Raw genomic sequence first — 15,759 nt, forward strand, 5'->3', positions numbered from 1 at the left:
CCAAGCTCTCCGCCGGGCGGAGCGGAGCACTCACTGTGGATTTTTTAAAAATATTATAAAGAAAAAACTTTAAAATTGATTTCAGAGAGGAAGGGAGAGGGAGAGGGAGAGGGAGAGGGAGAGGGAGAGGGAGAGGGAGAGGGAGAGAGAAACATCCATGATGAGAGAGAATCCTGGATCAGCTGCTTCCTGCACGCCCCACACTGGGGATGGAGCCCGCAACCCGGGCCTGTGACCTGACTGGGAATCGAACCCTGACCTCCTGGCTCACAGGTCGATGCTCCACCCCTGAGCCACGCCGGCCGGGCAAAAGGAAAGAGGTTTATTCAGGTGCCACGGCCTGGGAGGATGGCTGACTCCCATCTCAGACACCACCTCCCCTTTCTGCCCAAGCCCTGGATTCTCACAGGGAGAGGGAGGGGGCGGGGGGTGTGGCTCGTTCCTTCTTTCCATCCAACTGTCGTGCCAGCGTGTGGCAGGCTCGGGCCCTGTCCACTCATCTTCCCAACGCTCGGTGGGCACCGCCCCCCGCGCCAGCCATCGCTCAGACCTCCCCGTCTCTCCCGCCCGCAGGTTATAATGGGGATTCTCCTCCCACCCACCATCTTGCTTCTGGAATTCCGCGCCTACGACGACTTCTCTTACCAAACGTCCAAGGAGAACGAAGACGGCAAAGAGAAGGAGGAGGAGAGTGTGGTCAGTGTTGCCCGGTCGCACGAGGGCCGGTTTGCTCGCATTTCACCGTCATCCCCGTTCCCCGTCCCCCGAATTTAGAAACGGCAGGCGCTGGGGACACTGAGGACGATTTCTCACGCGCCCGCCTGGGGAACACGGAGCCGGGGGTGGGGGGGCTGCATTTCCCCCGCAGCCACCTGCCGGCCCTGTCTCCCAGGACCCCAACGCGGACGCGGACGATTTCTCACGCGCCCGCCTGGGGAACACGGAGCCGGGGGTGGGGGGGCTGCATTTCCCCCGCAGCCACCTGCCGGCCCTGTCTCCCAGGACCCCAACGCGGACGCCGGCTCCAGAAAGGGGGACGAGGAGAGCGAGCACAGGAAGCAGCGGAGGATCCCCATCGGCACCAAGATCTGCGAGTTCTACAACGCGCCCATCGTCAAGTTCTGGTTTTACACGGTGAGCCCCCCCCCCCCCCAACCCCCCCGGAGCGTTTGTCGCGGGGCCTGTTGAGAACAGCGAGATGTGTGAAAATCCCGGACAGTGTCAAGGGCCGGAAGAGACTTACTGTCGGCTGGCGGGGACAGGAGCCGTGGTCTGCTAACTGCGGCTCAAGAGCCACAAGGGGGTCTTTGGGCCCCTGAGTGTGGGTCTTCCCAAACCCTAAGAGGACTCCAATTAAGTGAATAACAATGGGACCTACCTATATAGGTTAAAGTTAAAAAGATTGGGTCTTAAAAGAAAATCTCAATCGGTGTCCCTGTTGATATTGGGCTCTGTTGACTGATGAGTTTGCCGACCACTGGGCTAGAATATGCACCTGAAATTCACATCATGTTATCAACTCATGTGACCTCAAAAAAAAACAACTTAATTTTTCAAAAAGAGTCTGGCCGATGTGGCTCAGTGGCTGAGCATTGCCCTATGAACCAGGAGGTCAGGGTTCGATTCCCGGTCAGGGCACAGGCCCGGGTTGCGGGCTCCATACCCAGTGTGGGGCGTGCAGGAGGCAGCCGGTCCATGATTCTCTCTCCTCATGGATGTTTCTCTCTCTCCCTCTCCCTTCCTCTCTGAAATCAGTAAGCCATTTAAAAAAAATTAGCCTGCTCTGTTTGGCCAACCATTGCATGACCTCACCCCTAATGCCCGGGCAGGGCCCGACCCGACCCCCGTGTGAGAACAGGGGTCCTTCCGGAGCGGGCTCTCCCCGGCCGCGGCTCACGGGCCTCCCGTCTCTCAGATCTCGTACCTGGGTTACCTGCTGCTGTTCAACTACATCATCCTGGTGCGCATGGAGCGCTGGCCCTGCCTGCAGGAGTGGGTGGTCATCGCCTACATCGTGACCCTGGCCCTGGAGAAGGTCCGCGAGGCAAGTGCTCCCGCGGCCGCCCCGCCCACGTCCACCGACTGCAGCTCACACGCAATTTCTTTTTTTATTTTTTAAACCAGTTTCCTTCCTTCCTTCCTTCCTTCCTTCCTTCCTTCCTTCCTTCCTTTCTCTTAATAATTATATATATATATATATATGTGTGTGTATGTGTGTGTGTGTGTATGTATGTGTATATATATATATATATATATTGATTTCAAAGGGAGAGGGAGAGAGAGAGAGAGAGGAACATCAATGATGAGAGAGAATCATGGATCGGCTGCCTCCTGCACACCCCACCATAGGGATGGAGCCCACAACCCAGGCCTGTGCCCTGACGGGGAATCCAACCGTGACCTCCTGGTTCATAGGTTGACGCTCAACCACTGAGCCATGCTGGCTGGGCTGAAGTAGTGATTTCTTTAATCGGCAATTTTTCAAAGGCTGAGAGCTCGTGTCGGAGGAAATCAAGCTTCACTCGCCCCTGCCTTCCCCCATCCAAGTTGCAAAGAGGAGTCCTGGCAGCTGGACATCCCCGCCCCCGGCCCCGCCCTCCCCATGGGGTGGCCTGCGCTTCCCTGGGACCACGCGGCCCATCCCTGCTCCAGATTTCCCTCCTGGAACGTCCGCTCACAGGCGCCCGTCCAGGGCAGGAGAAAGACATCAAGGGGCAGCTGCCCTCACTGCAGCGAGGGCTTCGTTCCCAAGGCATTTCCTGGGAGCTTGCGAAACACGGATCGAGGAACAGCAGAGGACTCCGAGGAATTTCCCTTCCTAGAGATCTTTTTTTTTTAATATATTTTTATTGACTTCAGAGAGGAAGGGACAGGGAGAGAGAGAGAGAGAGAAACATCCATGATGCGAGAGAATCACGGATCGGCTGCCTCCTGCAGGTCCCACACTGGGGATCGAGCCCGCAACCCGGGCCTGTGCCCTGACCGGGAATCGAACCCTGACCTCCTGGTTCCTAGGTCGATGCTCAACCACAGAGCCGCGCTGGCCGGCTGCTTCTAGAGCTCTTTGTCCGCCTGAGAGGACGGGTGTTGGAGGCCCTGAGCAGGAAAGGGAGCGTGTCCCCTGGGCTGTCCCAGCGCTCCCGTGGGCCTCAGATTCGGAGAAGACGGGGCCTCCCGGACGGCCCCCCCGCCCCCCGCTCATCGCTCCTGGGCGCTCGTTTTCAGATCCTCATGTCGGAACCCGGCAAACTCAGCCAGAAGGTGAAGGTGTGGCTCCAGGAGTACTGGAACATCACGGACCTCGTGGCCATCGCCGTGTTCCTGGTCGGGGCCGTCCTGCGCCTGCAGAAGCAGCCGTACATGGGCTACGGCCGGGTCATCTACTGCGTGGACATCATCTTCTGGTACATCCGCGTCCTCGACATCTTCGGGGTCAACAAGTACCTGGGGCCCTACGTGATGATGATCGGGAAGATGGTGAGCACTGAGGCCCAGGGTCCCCGCAGACGCCGCGGCTGCGGTTAGCACGGTGGACCGGGCCTTGCGCCTGGCTTCGTTTCATTTCATTTGGTCTTTCCTTTGTAGTTGGTTTCCTCTTCTTTGTCCTTCTCCTCCTCCTCCTCCTCCTCCTCCTCCTCCTTTTTCTTCTTCTTCTTCCTCCTTCCGCTTCCTCCTTCTACCATGGATTTTTAGAGAGTGGAAGGGAAGGGGAGAGACAGAGAGAAACATGGATTTGAGAGAAACACATCGATTGGTTGCCTCCTGCACGTGCCCCGTCCAGGGCCAGGGACTGAGCCTGCAACCGAGGTACATGCCCTTGACCAGAATTGAACCTGGGACCCTTCAGTCCATGGGCCTATGCTCTATCCACTGAGCCAAACTGACTAGGGCTCTCTTTTAAAAAAAAAAATTATTGTTATTGATCTCAGAGAGGAAGGGAGAGGGAGAGAGAGATAGAAACATCAACGATGAGAGAGAATCATTGAGCGGCTGCCTCCCACATGCCCTCTAGTGGGGATCGAACCCACAACCCGGGCGTGTGCCCTGACTGGGAATCGAACGGTGACCTCCAGGTTCATAGGTCAATGCTCAACCACTGAGGCATGCTGGCCGGGCGAAGAGGCTTTCTTTGTCCTTGTGGAGCACTGACGAAGTCTTTGGGTTGAGCAATATCAGGAACCATGTGAACTTGAGACCATCAGAGACCCATTCCCTTTGATGGACAGATGATTGACATGCTGCACTTTGATTGACATGCTGTACTTTGATGGACAGATGATTGACATGCTGCACTTTGATGGACAGATGATTGACATGCTGTACTTTGATTGACATGCTGCACTTTGATGAACAGATGATTGACATGCTGCACTTTGATTGACATGCTGCACTTTGATGGGCAGATGATTGACATGCTGCACTTTGATTGACATGCTGCCCTTTGATGGACAGATGATTGACATGCTGCCCTTTGATTGACATGCTGCACTTTGATGAACAGATGATTGACATGCTGCCCTTTGATTGACATGCTGCACTTTGATGGACAGATGATTGACATGCTGCCCTTTGATTGACATGCTGCACTTTGATGAACAGATGATTGACATGCTGCACTTTGATGGACAGATGATTGACATGCTGCACTTTGATTGACATGCTGCCCTTTGATGGACAGATGATTGACATGCTGTACTTCGTGGTCATCATGCTGGTTGTGCTGATGAGCTTCGGCGTGGCCCGCCAGGCCATCCTGCACCCGGACGAGGAGCCCTCCTGGAGGCTGGCCCGGAACATCTTCTACATGCCCTACTGGATGATCTACGGGGAGGTGTTTGCAGACCAGACAGACCGTAAGACTAGAATTCATAGTAAGACTCGCTTCCCTGCTTCCCAGGCAGCTGGTAGAGCCCCGTGCACGGAGGAGAGAGCATGTGCGCCCTGGGGGGAGAGTAGTTCTCTGTCCCGCCATGGACGTCACGTGACTTTATGAAGTGAGTGCAGGTGGCCAAATGGAGATTTTGTTGTTGTTAATCCTCACCCGAGGATATTTTCCCATTGATTTTTAGAGAGTGAAGGGGGGGGGGAGAGAGAGAGAGACAGAGAGAGACATTGGTGTGAGAGAGACACATCGACTGGCTGCCTCCTGCACGTGCCCTTGACCGGAATCGAACCCGGGACCCTCCAGTCCCTAGGCTGATGCTCTATCCAGTGAGCCATACCGGCCAGGGCTCTGTCTAGCTTTTATCACATGATTCAGAACATGTTATTATCACACCTATCTCAAAGTCCATTACTGGTAAGCCAGAACATAAAAATCTAATTTGGTTCCAAAGAATATTAGCTAGGTAAACATACCATAGAACAGTAAACACAAATGCTAAAAGTCCCTGGACCCAGACACAAGTTGTAATGTTGTTGGTGGTGTTTAAAAAATTAAATGGGGTCATGGGAGAAGGTAGAGGTAAACCGGAAGCTACACTGTTTTCAGAGAGAGAAAGGGAGAGGGAGAGAGAGAGAGAAACACCAATGATGAAAGAGTCATTGATCGGCTGCCTCCCGCACGCCCCACACTGGGGATCGAGCCGGCAACCCGGGCCTGTGCCCTGACCGGGAATCAAACCGTGACCTCCTGGTTCATGGGTTGACGCTCAACCACTGAGCCACGCCGGCCGGGCTAGGTTTTTGATTCTTGAGCTGATGACTACGTACTTATTTTGTGTTTACTCGTGCCGATGAGGTGTTTGGGTTGGGGTACGGAGGGTGCCTGATTGGCTAACCTGCACGTTAAGATGATCATCTGCCAGCAGCCTTGTGTCTTTCTCGCAGTATTTTTAACTGCTGAGCTCTGGCTGTTGCTTATGACACGCGATAAAGTAAATATGCATGAAATACATACATGTATACATACATATATATACGTGTGTGTGTGTATGCACACACATTTCCTAGAATTAATAGTGCAGACAATTCTTCTCAATAGACCACAGTTTCCAAGCGTGAATCTGTAAGCCCAGAGCATGAAGTCTTTCCATGTCTTGTGTCGTTCATCATGTTACTTTTCTCTCAACTGCCATCTCGTTTTCTCTCCTCAATCGCTGTATAGTCTACGCCATGGAAATTAATCGTAAGTTTACCCAGAATTTATGACTCTGCCAGGGGCGGGGGCCTTCTTCCCGCTCACCCACTGAGCCACGCCAGCCGGGCCCTGACCTCCTTGATAGGAGTTGCTATTTTTCACGGAAGAAGGAATCATATTAAAAAGGACACGGGTCCCGTAATAGCCCCTGTCAGTTATTTATTCTTTTCATCCTGCGTCAGAGCGAGCGCAGACTGACCAACTCCCTTTGCAGCTCCTTGCGGCGACAACCAGTACGACGAGGAAGGCAGGCGGCTCCCGCCCTGCATCCCGGGCGCCTGGCTGACCCCGGCCATCATGGCCTGCTACCTGCTGGTGGCCAACATCCTGCTGGTCAACCTGCTCATCGCCGTGTTCAAGTGCGTGTCCCGGCGGACGAGCGTATGCTTGGTCCTTATCCCTCTGCAGCAGCGGTTCTCAACCTTCCTAACGCCGCGACCCTTCACGCAGGTCCTCATGTTGTGACACCCAATTTCATTGTTACAAATTGAACATCATTAAAGCATAGTGATTCATCACAAAAAAAACATGTAATTATCTATGTGTTTTCCGATGGTCTTAGGCGACCCCTGTGAAAGGGTCCTTCGACCCCCAGAGGGGTCGCGACCCACAGGTTGAGAACCGCTGCTCTACATGTTTCCCGTTTCGTCCCAGAACCCTCCCACGCGGCCGCGGATTCGCACAGAATTTCACTAGAGCTTGGGAAAGGGCGGGATTTTTTTTGTTTGTTTTTTAATCCTCACCTGAGGATATTATTTTCCCACTGATTTTTAGGGAGAGTGGAAGAGAGAGGGAAAGACAGAGAGAAACATCGATGTAGGAGAGACTTATCGATGGGTTGCCTCCTGCACGAGCCCTGACCAGGACCCGGGCCGGGGAGGAGCCTGCAACCGAGGTCCGTGCCCTTGACCGGAATCGAACCCGGGACCCTTGGGTTCACAGGCCGACGCTCTATCCACTGAGCACACCGGCCAGGGCCAGCTCATGAGCCTTGTCATTTCATGGTAACTAATCGCTCTGGAAAAATCACATAGGGAACCCGAGCCCACGACTCACGGAAAACGTGTCCTTTTTAAAGCAACACCTTCTTCGAAGTGAAGTCCATCTCCAACCAGGTGTGGAAGTTCCAGCGCTACCAGCTCATCATGACGTTCCACGACCGGCCGGTCCTGCCCCCGCCCATGATCGTCCTGAGCCACATCTACATCATCGCCGTGCGGCTCAGCGGCCGCTGCAGGAAGAAGCGAGAAGGGGACCAGGACGAGCAGGACCGCGGACTGAGTAGGTGCCCCCCTTCCTAACGGCCCACGTCCCCCCCCGGCCGGCGTGGCTCAGGGGTGAGCGTTGACCTATGAACCAGGAGGTCACGGTTCGATTCCCGGTCAGGGCACAGGCCCGGGTTGTGGGCTCCATCCCCAGTGGGGGGCGTGCAGGAGGCGGCCGATCCGTGATTCTCTCTCCTCGTGGATGTCTCTCTCTCTCTCTGCAATCAATACAAACGTATTGAAACCAAACCACGCCCGCTCCCGCAGAGCTGTTCCTCAGCGAGGAGGAGCTGAAGCGGCTGCACGAGTTCGAGGCGCAGTGCGTGCAGGAGCACTTCCAGGAGAAGGAGGACGAGCAGCAGTCGTCCAGCGAGGAGCGCATCCGCGTCACCTGCGACAGGTGGGCCTGGGGCGCGGCCCCTCGCGGCCCCTCCGCCCCGTCCCGAGGGGGCTGCCCCAGTTCATTTGCTGTGCACTCCCAGCCCCGGCCGGTGTGGCTCAGTGGATGGAGCGTCGGCCTGCGGACCAAAGGGTCCCGGGTTCAATTCCGGTCAAGGGCACGGACCTCGGTGGCAGGCTCCTCCCCGGCCCGGGCCCTGGTCGGGGAGTGGGCAGGAGGCAACCAATGGATGTGCCTCTGTCACACCGATGTTTCTCTGTCTCCTTCCCCTCCCTTCCACTCTCTCTAAAAATCATGGAAAAAATATCCTCGGGTGACAATTGGTTAAAAAACCCCCACGTTGCTCCAGAGTTGAACCAACAATGGGGGCAGAAGGGCAGCAGGGAGAGGCAGCCGGGCCTCCGGGGACGCTAGCTCATTGTCATAGTCCTGGGCGCTCAGAATTACAGGCTCCCGACGAGACACCTTTGTTTACGGATTAGCACAGACACACGGGAGGGCTTCAAAAGGAACAGCTCACCGCGATTCCCAGTCTAGGGCCCTAGGATCACAGCGGAATGCGGCGATGCTCTGTGCATGGTCAGGCCGGTGCCGCCCGCTCGGCCCCAGGTCTCAGGCCTCTGCCCCCTCCGGGACCTCGCCACCTTGTAACGCAACCAGCCAAACTCAAGGGCTGTCACACCATCCTTTGGCCTTAATGCGGTACATTTTCTTTTTTTATTCAAAAATGTTTTTTTTTTTATTGATTTCAGAGACGAAGGGAGAGGGAGAGGAGAGAGAGAGGGAAACATCAATGATGAGAGAATCATGGACCGGCTGCCTCCTGCACGCCCCACACCGGGGACTGAGCCTGCCACCCGGGCACGTGCCCTGGACCGGAATGGAACCGGGGACCCTTCGGTCCGCAGGCCGATGTTCTAGCCACTGAGCCACACCGGCCAGGGCTTTGCTGAGACTTGGAAACGCTGCCTCGCTATTGGAAATGCGACTCCTGAGCTTCCAAGATCTACGCAGTGTTCCTCCGTGGACAGATGAGGCGCCCCCGTGTCGGTGATGGGAAATTTCCACTCTTAGTTAGACATGGGCTCGGATTGAGTCACAGCCAGTCAGGGACAATGGAAATGTTGTTCCCTCTGCCGCCGCCTCTCCCCCAGCCCCTCCCCCCGGCATTGCTGGGATTTTTGCCATTCTTGGACCCGGGCTCCCGGAATGTGACCATCAGGTCACTACCAAATTGCGTTTTCCCTCTGGGGGCTCCGTGCGCGCGCAGTGGGGATGCACGTGTGCCTGGCAGGAGACAGGCCCCTTCCTGTTTCCCTGCGAGTTCCTGCCCGCCCCACTGTTCCCTTCCCGGCTGAGTCACAGGTGAATGCCGGGGACAGGGAGGAGCCCAGCCAGGCCAGCGGAGGAGCAGGGAGATCACGTGAATTATTTGCACCTCGTTTTTGGCACCCGGGGTGACTCTGAAATCAAACCTTTGAGGGCTCTGATGTTTCTTCCGTTTCTATAACTTTATATGTATTTGCATTTAAAATATATATTTTTATTGATTTCAGAGAGGAAGGGAGAGGGACAGAGAGAGAGAGAGAGAGAGAGAGAGAGGGAGAGAGAGAGAGAGAGAGGGAGAAGCATCAATGATGAGAGAGAATCGTGGATCGGCTGCCTCCTGCATGCCCCACACTGGGGATCGAGCCCACAACCCGGGCCTATGCCCTGACAGGGAATGGAACCGTGACCTCCTGGTTCATGGGTCGACGCTCAACCACTGAGCCACGCCGGCCGGGCCTGGGTTCCGTGGGTTCTTGCCAGGTTTGTGGATCTGGGTTAAGGTCTCGGGTTTCCTTGAGGCTGGATAGGTCATCAGCAACTCGTGGCCTCGGCATCTTATTGGACAGGCTCTTCCCAGGGACCGGGAAGAGAAGCTGCTGGGAACAGAGGCCCTTACAAGAGAGACAAGAAGGAAAGATGTGAGGTAGTAACCGGAAGAGGCCCCGAAAGAGAGATCCGCACCCGCCTCGCAGAAAGGAGGCGGGCGATGCCCGGCCGGCCTGGCTCGGTGCTTGAGCATCGACCTATGAACCTCGGAGATCACGGTTTGTTCCCGCTCAGGGCACAGGCCCGGGTTGTGGGCTCGATTCCCAGAAGGGGGCGTGCAGGAGGCAGCCGGCCAATGATTCTCTCTCATCGTGGGTGTTTTCCACCTCCCTCTCTGCCTCTCCCTTCCTCTCTGAAACCAATAAAAATATATATAAAAAGGAAAGAAAAGAAAAGGAGGCGGGTGATGCCTCGGATGCAGAGAAGGTGCTAGAGAGACACACAGGCAGGATGGAGGAGACGTCGGGGAAGGCCCCCTGGGGATGGATGTCTTCATCTTGTAAGTGAACAGGAGTCAGAGTCGCTTGCACGCTGGGGGACGGGTTACGTCCTGGAGTCTCAAGGTGCCTCGTGAACCCGGCTTTGACAGCCAATCCAGAGAGAGATACAGGCATCAGGTAGATAGAGATTAAAAAAAAAAATACCAGCTTTGTTAATCATTCCTGTCGGGCGTGGAGGGTGTGGTTCCCTTCTTGCCGAAGACACACCCCAGAACGCGACACACCCGCTCAGACGCAGGCAGCACGGGCCTCCCTTTCCCACAGGCAGATCCAGCTTCCCTCGCCGGCTTGGCTCAGGAACAAGACAGAGGGAGCCCGCCGGCGTGGCTCGGTGGTTGAGCATCCACCTGGGAACCAGGAGGTCTCGGTTCGATTCCCGGTCAGGGCACATGCCCGGGGTTGCGGGCAGGATCCCCGTAGGGGGCGAGCAAGAGGCAGCCGGTAGAATATTCTCTCTCATCATGGATGCTTCTGTCTCCCTGTCCCTTCCTCTCTGAAATCAATTTAAAAAAAAAAAAAAAGGAAAGGTAATCATTAAAAAACAAACAAAGGATGAGAAAGCCAGGAGATTGAGGACTTCAGCCGCGCTCCCTGTGCAATCTCCCCGGGCGGGCTCTGCCCTACAATTAACTTGAAAGGCGGCCCTGGTGAAGAAGTCGGCGGAGTTTAAAGGAGCTGGGTGGGAACTCGCAGCTGGATTGGTCGCCGTGTCGATCCGCCGGCCTGGAATGAGATGCCAGGGCAGGCCTGGGCTCAGAGCTCCATACAGAACACCGTGGGGTCGTCAAGTTCCGACCGGGCCCGGGACCCCCACTGAGCATCCTGTGTTCATGGGAGCAGTTAGCTCTGTCATCCAGGAAACACTCCCGTGTAATTTCTGGGCCGCTGCCCAGGGGAGGGGGGATGGCTGTACGCGAAGAGCTGACGGCGCATGAAACGAGTTTCAACGACCGGCCGACTGCACAGCTCCCAGGGGCGGAGCTCCGGCCTCAGAGACGCGGGGACTCTCAGCGTGCGGACTTGGACCGGGACCTTGTATGTCGTAACGGAGAAGGGTCTCTGAAAGGCCAGTGAAGCGATGCCACGCATAGGGGTCCTCTTGGAAGTTGCTCCTAAAGGCCCCCCAGTGAATACAGTGCTGTACTTATCATTTGAATGCAATGGAAAGCGTTATTTGCGATGCTTTCAATCCAATTTAAATATTTCGATGTAGCCCGGCCAGGGCGGCTCAGTGGTTGAGCGTCAACCTGTGAACCAGGAGGTGCCGGTTGCATTCCTGGCTGCGGGCTCCATCCCCAGTGGGGGGCGTGCGGGAGTCAGCCCATCAGTGATTCTCTCTCATCATTGATGTTCCTCTCTCTCTCTTCTCTCTCTAAGATGGAAGACCGTAGAAACATGTAGCTATAACACAGGTGACTTTTTTAAAAAAATATATTTATTGATTTTTTTACAGAGAGGAAGGGAGAGGGATAGAGAGTTAGAAACATCAATGAGAGAGAAACATCGATCAGCTGCCTCCTGCACACTCCCCACTGGGGATGTGCCCTCAAACCAGGTACATGCCCTTGACCGGAATCGAACCCGGGACCCTTCAGTCCGCAGGCCGACGCTCCATCCACTGAGCCACACTGGCCAGGGCTCACCAGGTGACTTTTGCTGAGGACCGGTCATCCGCTGAGTGACCCTCTCCCTCGCTGTCCCCAGGGTGGAGAACATGTCCATGCGGCTGGAGGAGATGAACGAGCGGGAGAGCTTCATGAAGACGGCGCTGCAGACGCTGGACCTGCGGCTCTCGCAGCTGGAAGAGCTGTCGGGCCGGGTGGCGAGCGCCCTGGAGGCCCTGGCGGGGGTGGACCGGTCGGAGCTCACGCACACGCGCTCCCGCGCCTCCTCCGAGTGCGAGGCCACCTTCCTGCTGCGGCAGAGCAGCGTCAACAGCGCCGACAGCGGCGGCGGGTTCGGCGGGTTCCGCTTCCACTTCCCGGCGGACGAGCTGGGCGAGGCCCCCCTCCCCAGGCCCCCGGGCTCGGGGTTCAGCCAGAAGAAGGCCTGCTCCTTCCGTGGGAAGGGAGAAAGGGACCCCCAGAGGCACCTGGTCCCGGGCAGGCAGGGCAGTCTCCGCCTCCTCCCGGCCAGGAGCGCCCCAGCCACCCCCGGGGGCAGTCGACTCGCCTTAGACAACATCCAGGACCCATCGGAGTCGAAATCGGGCCCAGAAATCGGGGTTCCCGGGGACGAAAGGCCCACGGACTCGGAAAGGGAGAGGGAAGAAACCCAGTCCCCCAGTGTCACCCCCACAGCGGCCCCGCCTGCAGGGAAGAAATCAGATCCGCAAGACGCGCAGCTCACAACGGCGGGAACAGCACGGGTGGAAGGGGCTGTGTCCGGCCCCCCGGGAGACACGGAAAGGCCACGCTACGACCCGGACCGGGCCTTCCATGCCTGTCGAACCCTGGAGTCCACGAGTTTTGTGTATTCCCACGGGAGGAAGCTGGTCGGCGGGGTTCACCGGTGGGGCGCGGAGGACGGGTCCCTCCTGGATCAGGCGTGGACCGCGGAGTGGAAATACCAAGTTCAGAGGATCACGCGGTCTCGCAGCACCGACATCCACGCCTACGTGGTGTCAGAAGCCGCCAGGCAGGCGGAGCAGAAAGACCCATCGACAGACACCGAGGAGGAGGCTCACGGCGCTTCCAGAGGCGTCCCCTGGACCCCTCGCCTGTCCCTGGCCGTGACCGAGAGAGCGGAAAAGGGGAACCTGCTGGCGGTGAAAGCAGACCAGGCGTCGGGGTTCCCGTCGTTAAGGTCCAAGAGTCTCCACGGCCGCCCCAGGAGGGCTGCGGGCGTGCAGGGCGGGCTAGACACACCCGGGCATGCCAGCAGCGTGGGGAGCCTCGTCGCCGCGCCTGGGATGGAAACGAAGGCCCAGCCAGAGAAAACTTCCGCCGAAACGGAGTGCTGATGCGCTCGGCTTCTCCGGTTTTCGAAATCAAAGCCGCAGAGGATCACGACCCTCTTGGCCGTCGAGACGTCATCAGGTTATGAAAACGTTTGCATGAAAGATATTCGGCAACGTGGACGCGTGATGGAAATTTCAGGCACGGCACTTCTCACAGCGGCGGTGCGACGAGTGCTGTAGATTCCCTGTGTCCCCCCCAAATTCCTACGTTCGAACCCTGACCCCAACGTGACTATAACTGGAGACACGGCCGTGAGGAGGTCATTAAGGATAGAGGAGGTCATAAAGGACTAGTGCCCTGATAAGAAGACACCAGAGCCCGGCCGGTGTGGCTCAGTGGTTGAGCATCGACTTATGAACCAGGAGGTCACGGTTCGATTCCCGGTCAAGGGCACAAGTCCGGGTTGCGGGCTCCATCCCCAATAGGGGGCGTGCAGGAGGCAGCCGATCCATAATAGATTCTCTCTCTCCCTTCCTCTCTGAAATCAATAAAAACATATTAAACAAAAAGCTCTTTAAAATCAATACAAATATATTTAAAAAAGAAGAAGACACCAGAGTGCTCTCCAGCACCCACAAGCTTGCTCCCGCCCGCCCTCAGCCTCGTGTTAGAAGCCAGATGCAGAGCTCACACCGGAGACCTTACCTTGGTCCTGAACTTCCAGCCTCCAGAACTGGGAGGAACCCATCTCCGCGGCCGCAGCCTCCCCGCCGGCCTGTGGTGATTTTGTGGCGGCAGCCCCCGCGGACAGGTACACCGAGACGTCTGAAACGGTCATAAGATTTAGAGTTAGAGCCTTCCCACTTTGCAATCACGTGGTCACATAGGACAGTTACAGAGTCGAGGAAAACCTACACGGGAAAACCCACATCAGGAGCAACCATTTGAAATAAAAAAAAAAAAAACAGCCCGGCTGGCGTGGCTCAGAGGTTGAGCGTCGACCTAGGAACCAGGAGGTCACGGTTCGATTCCTGGTCGGGGCACAGGCCCGGGTTGTGGGCTCCATCCCCAGTAGGAGGCGTGCAGGAGGCAGCCCGATCCATGATTCTCTCTCGTCATTGATGTTTCTCTCTCTCTCTCCCTCTCCCTTCCTCTCTGAAATCAATAAAAAATATATATAAGTAAAAATAAAGAAACACCCATATATTGATTGAAGAGTGTGTGTGGATAACAATCCGTTGCCAACCAGCTTTATTGAGATGTAATGACGTATATCACCGTAGAAGTTTGAGGTGTACAGCCTTACGATTTCACTGATTGTGAAATGATGACCACAATCAGTCTAGTTCGCGTCCATCATCACATGGATACAATGAGAAGAAGCCAAAATAAATTTTTTTCCCTTGTCATGAGAACTCTTAGGATTTACTCTTAACAGCTTTCATACATACCACACGACCGTGCCAACTGCAGTCATGTTGTACCTGACGCCCAGAGGACTTACTCGTTCCAGTTATTCACTGGGGGTTCGGACCGTGTACCCACATTTCTCCCATTTCCTCCCCCCCACGCGGTAACCACAAATCTGATATTTTCTTTTATTTTTTTTTGTTTAATCCATTTAATGTAGAGAAATCACGAACTATTCATTAAAAAAAAAACCTTGAATGTACGTGCACAATAGTGCTTTGAACACCAATAACCCAGTGGACTTAACATTTTAAAACACAATTTTGGTTCCTGTGCAAAATGGAACCGTGTGTCACGCAAACAAGTTCCCCAGAAGGACCAGTAGGGTTCTGAATCCAGAATACATTATTTTCAGGAAAAAAACAAAAAAGGTGACCTTTGGAATCTTAGTGTAAAACTTTGAAATATTTGCATTAGCAACGCTTGTCACAATGATTCACGCGGCCGCCCTGGGGCTGCCTTGCGACGTGAATGGGGAAATGCATTCGGGTTTCCTTCTCCAAAGTCTAAGAAGGGTCTAGACCAGTGATGGCGAACCTTTTGAGCTCGGCGTGCCAGCATTTTGAAAAACCCTAACTTAACTCTGGGGCCGTGTCACATATGGAAATTTTTTGATCTTTGCAACCATAGTAAAACAAAGACATATTTTTGATATTTATTTTATATACTTAAATGCCATTTAACAAAGAAAAATCAACCCAAAAAATGAGTTCGCGTGTCACCTCTGACACGCATGTCATAGGTTCACCATCACTGAGCTAGTCTCAACTCACAGATTCACCGAAATGCCACCCCCCCCCCCGCCTCCCCCAAAGGCGGCTCCGGTTCAGGCCCCGGCTGAGGTCAGCCATGCCGATGCCCGGCGGGGGGAAGCCCGGGCGTCCTGGGCAATGACCGGTCCATGGCCTGTGGGGGCCCCCACTCCGCGAGGGCGCCGGCCCTTGGGCTGCCCACTCACATCGTTACGGGTGCAACGAGCAAGGAAAGCAAGGAGGCGACTTGTTTCACACCGTTTTCCACGTTAACGTTTAATATGAGAAGGTGGAAGTCAACCAACGAGATGGGGGGGGCCTGGGTTTCGGGCCTCAGTCATCAGTCAGTATCCCCGCATCCCGAACCCCATCTTCCCCGGTGTGGGGCCTCTGAGCGCTCTACGTGCAGCCCGACACGCGATGTGCTTTGGAGATGGGTCCCCTGTCCCCCCTCCGGG

At 55.6% G+C, this 15,759-nt stretch overlaps 2 protein-coding genes across 2 annotated transcripts in view; both read left to right on the forward strand.

Moving 5' to 3' along the window:
• The window catches only part of TRPM1 (transient receptor potential cation channel subfamily M member 1), a 30,619-nt gene extending 17,045 nt beyond the window's left edge, over positions 1-13,574 (forward strand). The window contains 10 exon segments of the mRNA XM_023748232.1: positions 574-696; positions 1,003-1,134; positions 1,916-2,044; positions 3,226-3,477; positions 4,679-4,853; positions 6,107-6,127; positions 6,354-6,498; positions 7,218-7,420; positions 7,672-7,804; positions 11,884-13,574. Of these exon segments, the coding sequence (XP_023604000.1) occupies positions 574-696; positions 1,003-1,134; positions 1,916-2,044; positions 3,226-3,477; positions 4,679-4,853; positions 6,107-6,127; positions 6,354-6,498; positions 7,218-7,420; positions 7,672-7,804; positions 11,884-13,141 (2,571 nt within the window). The 3' untranslated portion in view covers positions 13,142-13,574.
• The window catches only part of MTMR10 (myotubularin related protein 10), a 31,617-nt gene continuing 28,998 nt past the window's right edge, over positions 13,141-15,759 (forward strand). Inside the window, exons 1-2 of the mRNA XM_023748233.1 lie at positions 13,141-13,217; positions 13,804-13,912. Of these exons, the coding sequence (XP_023604001.1) occupies positions 13,141-13,217; positions 13,804-13,912 (186 nt within the window). The remainder of the gene's footprint in view (positions 13,218-13,803; positions 13,913-15,759) is intronic.

This window comes from Myotis lucifugus, unplaced genomic scaffold (genome assembly GCF_000147115.1).
Source record: "Myotis lucifugus unplaced genomic scaffold, Myoluc2.0 scaffold_1214, whole genome shotgun sequence".
Lineage (NCBI taxonomy): Eukaryota > Metazoa > Chordata > Mammalia > Chiroptera > Vespertilionidae > Myotis > Myotis lucifugus.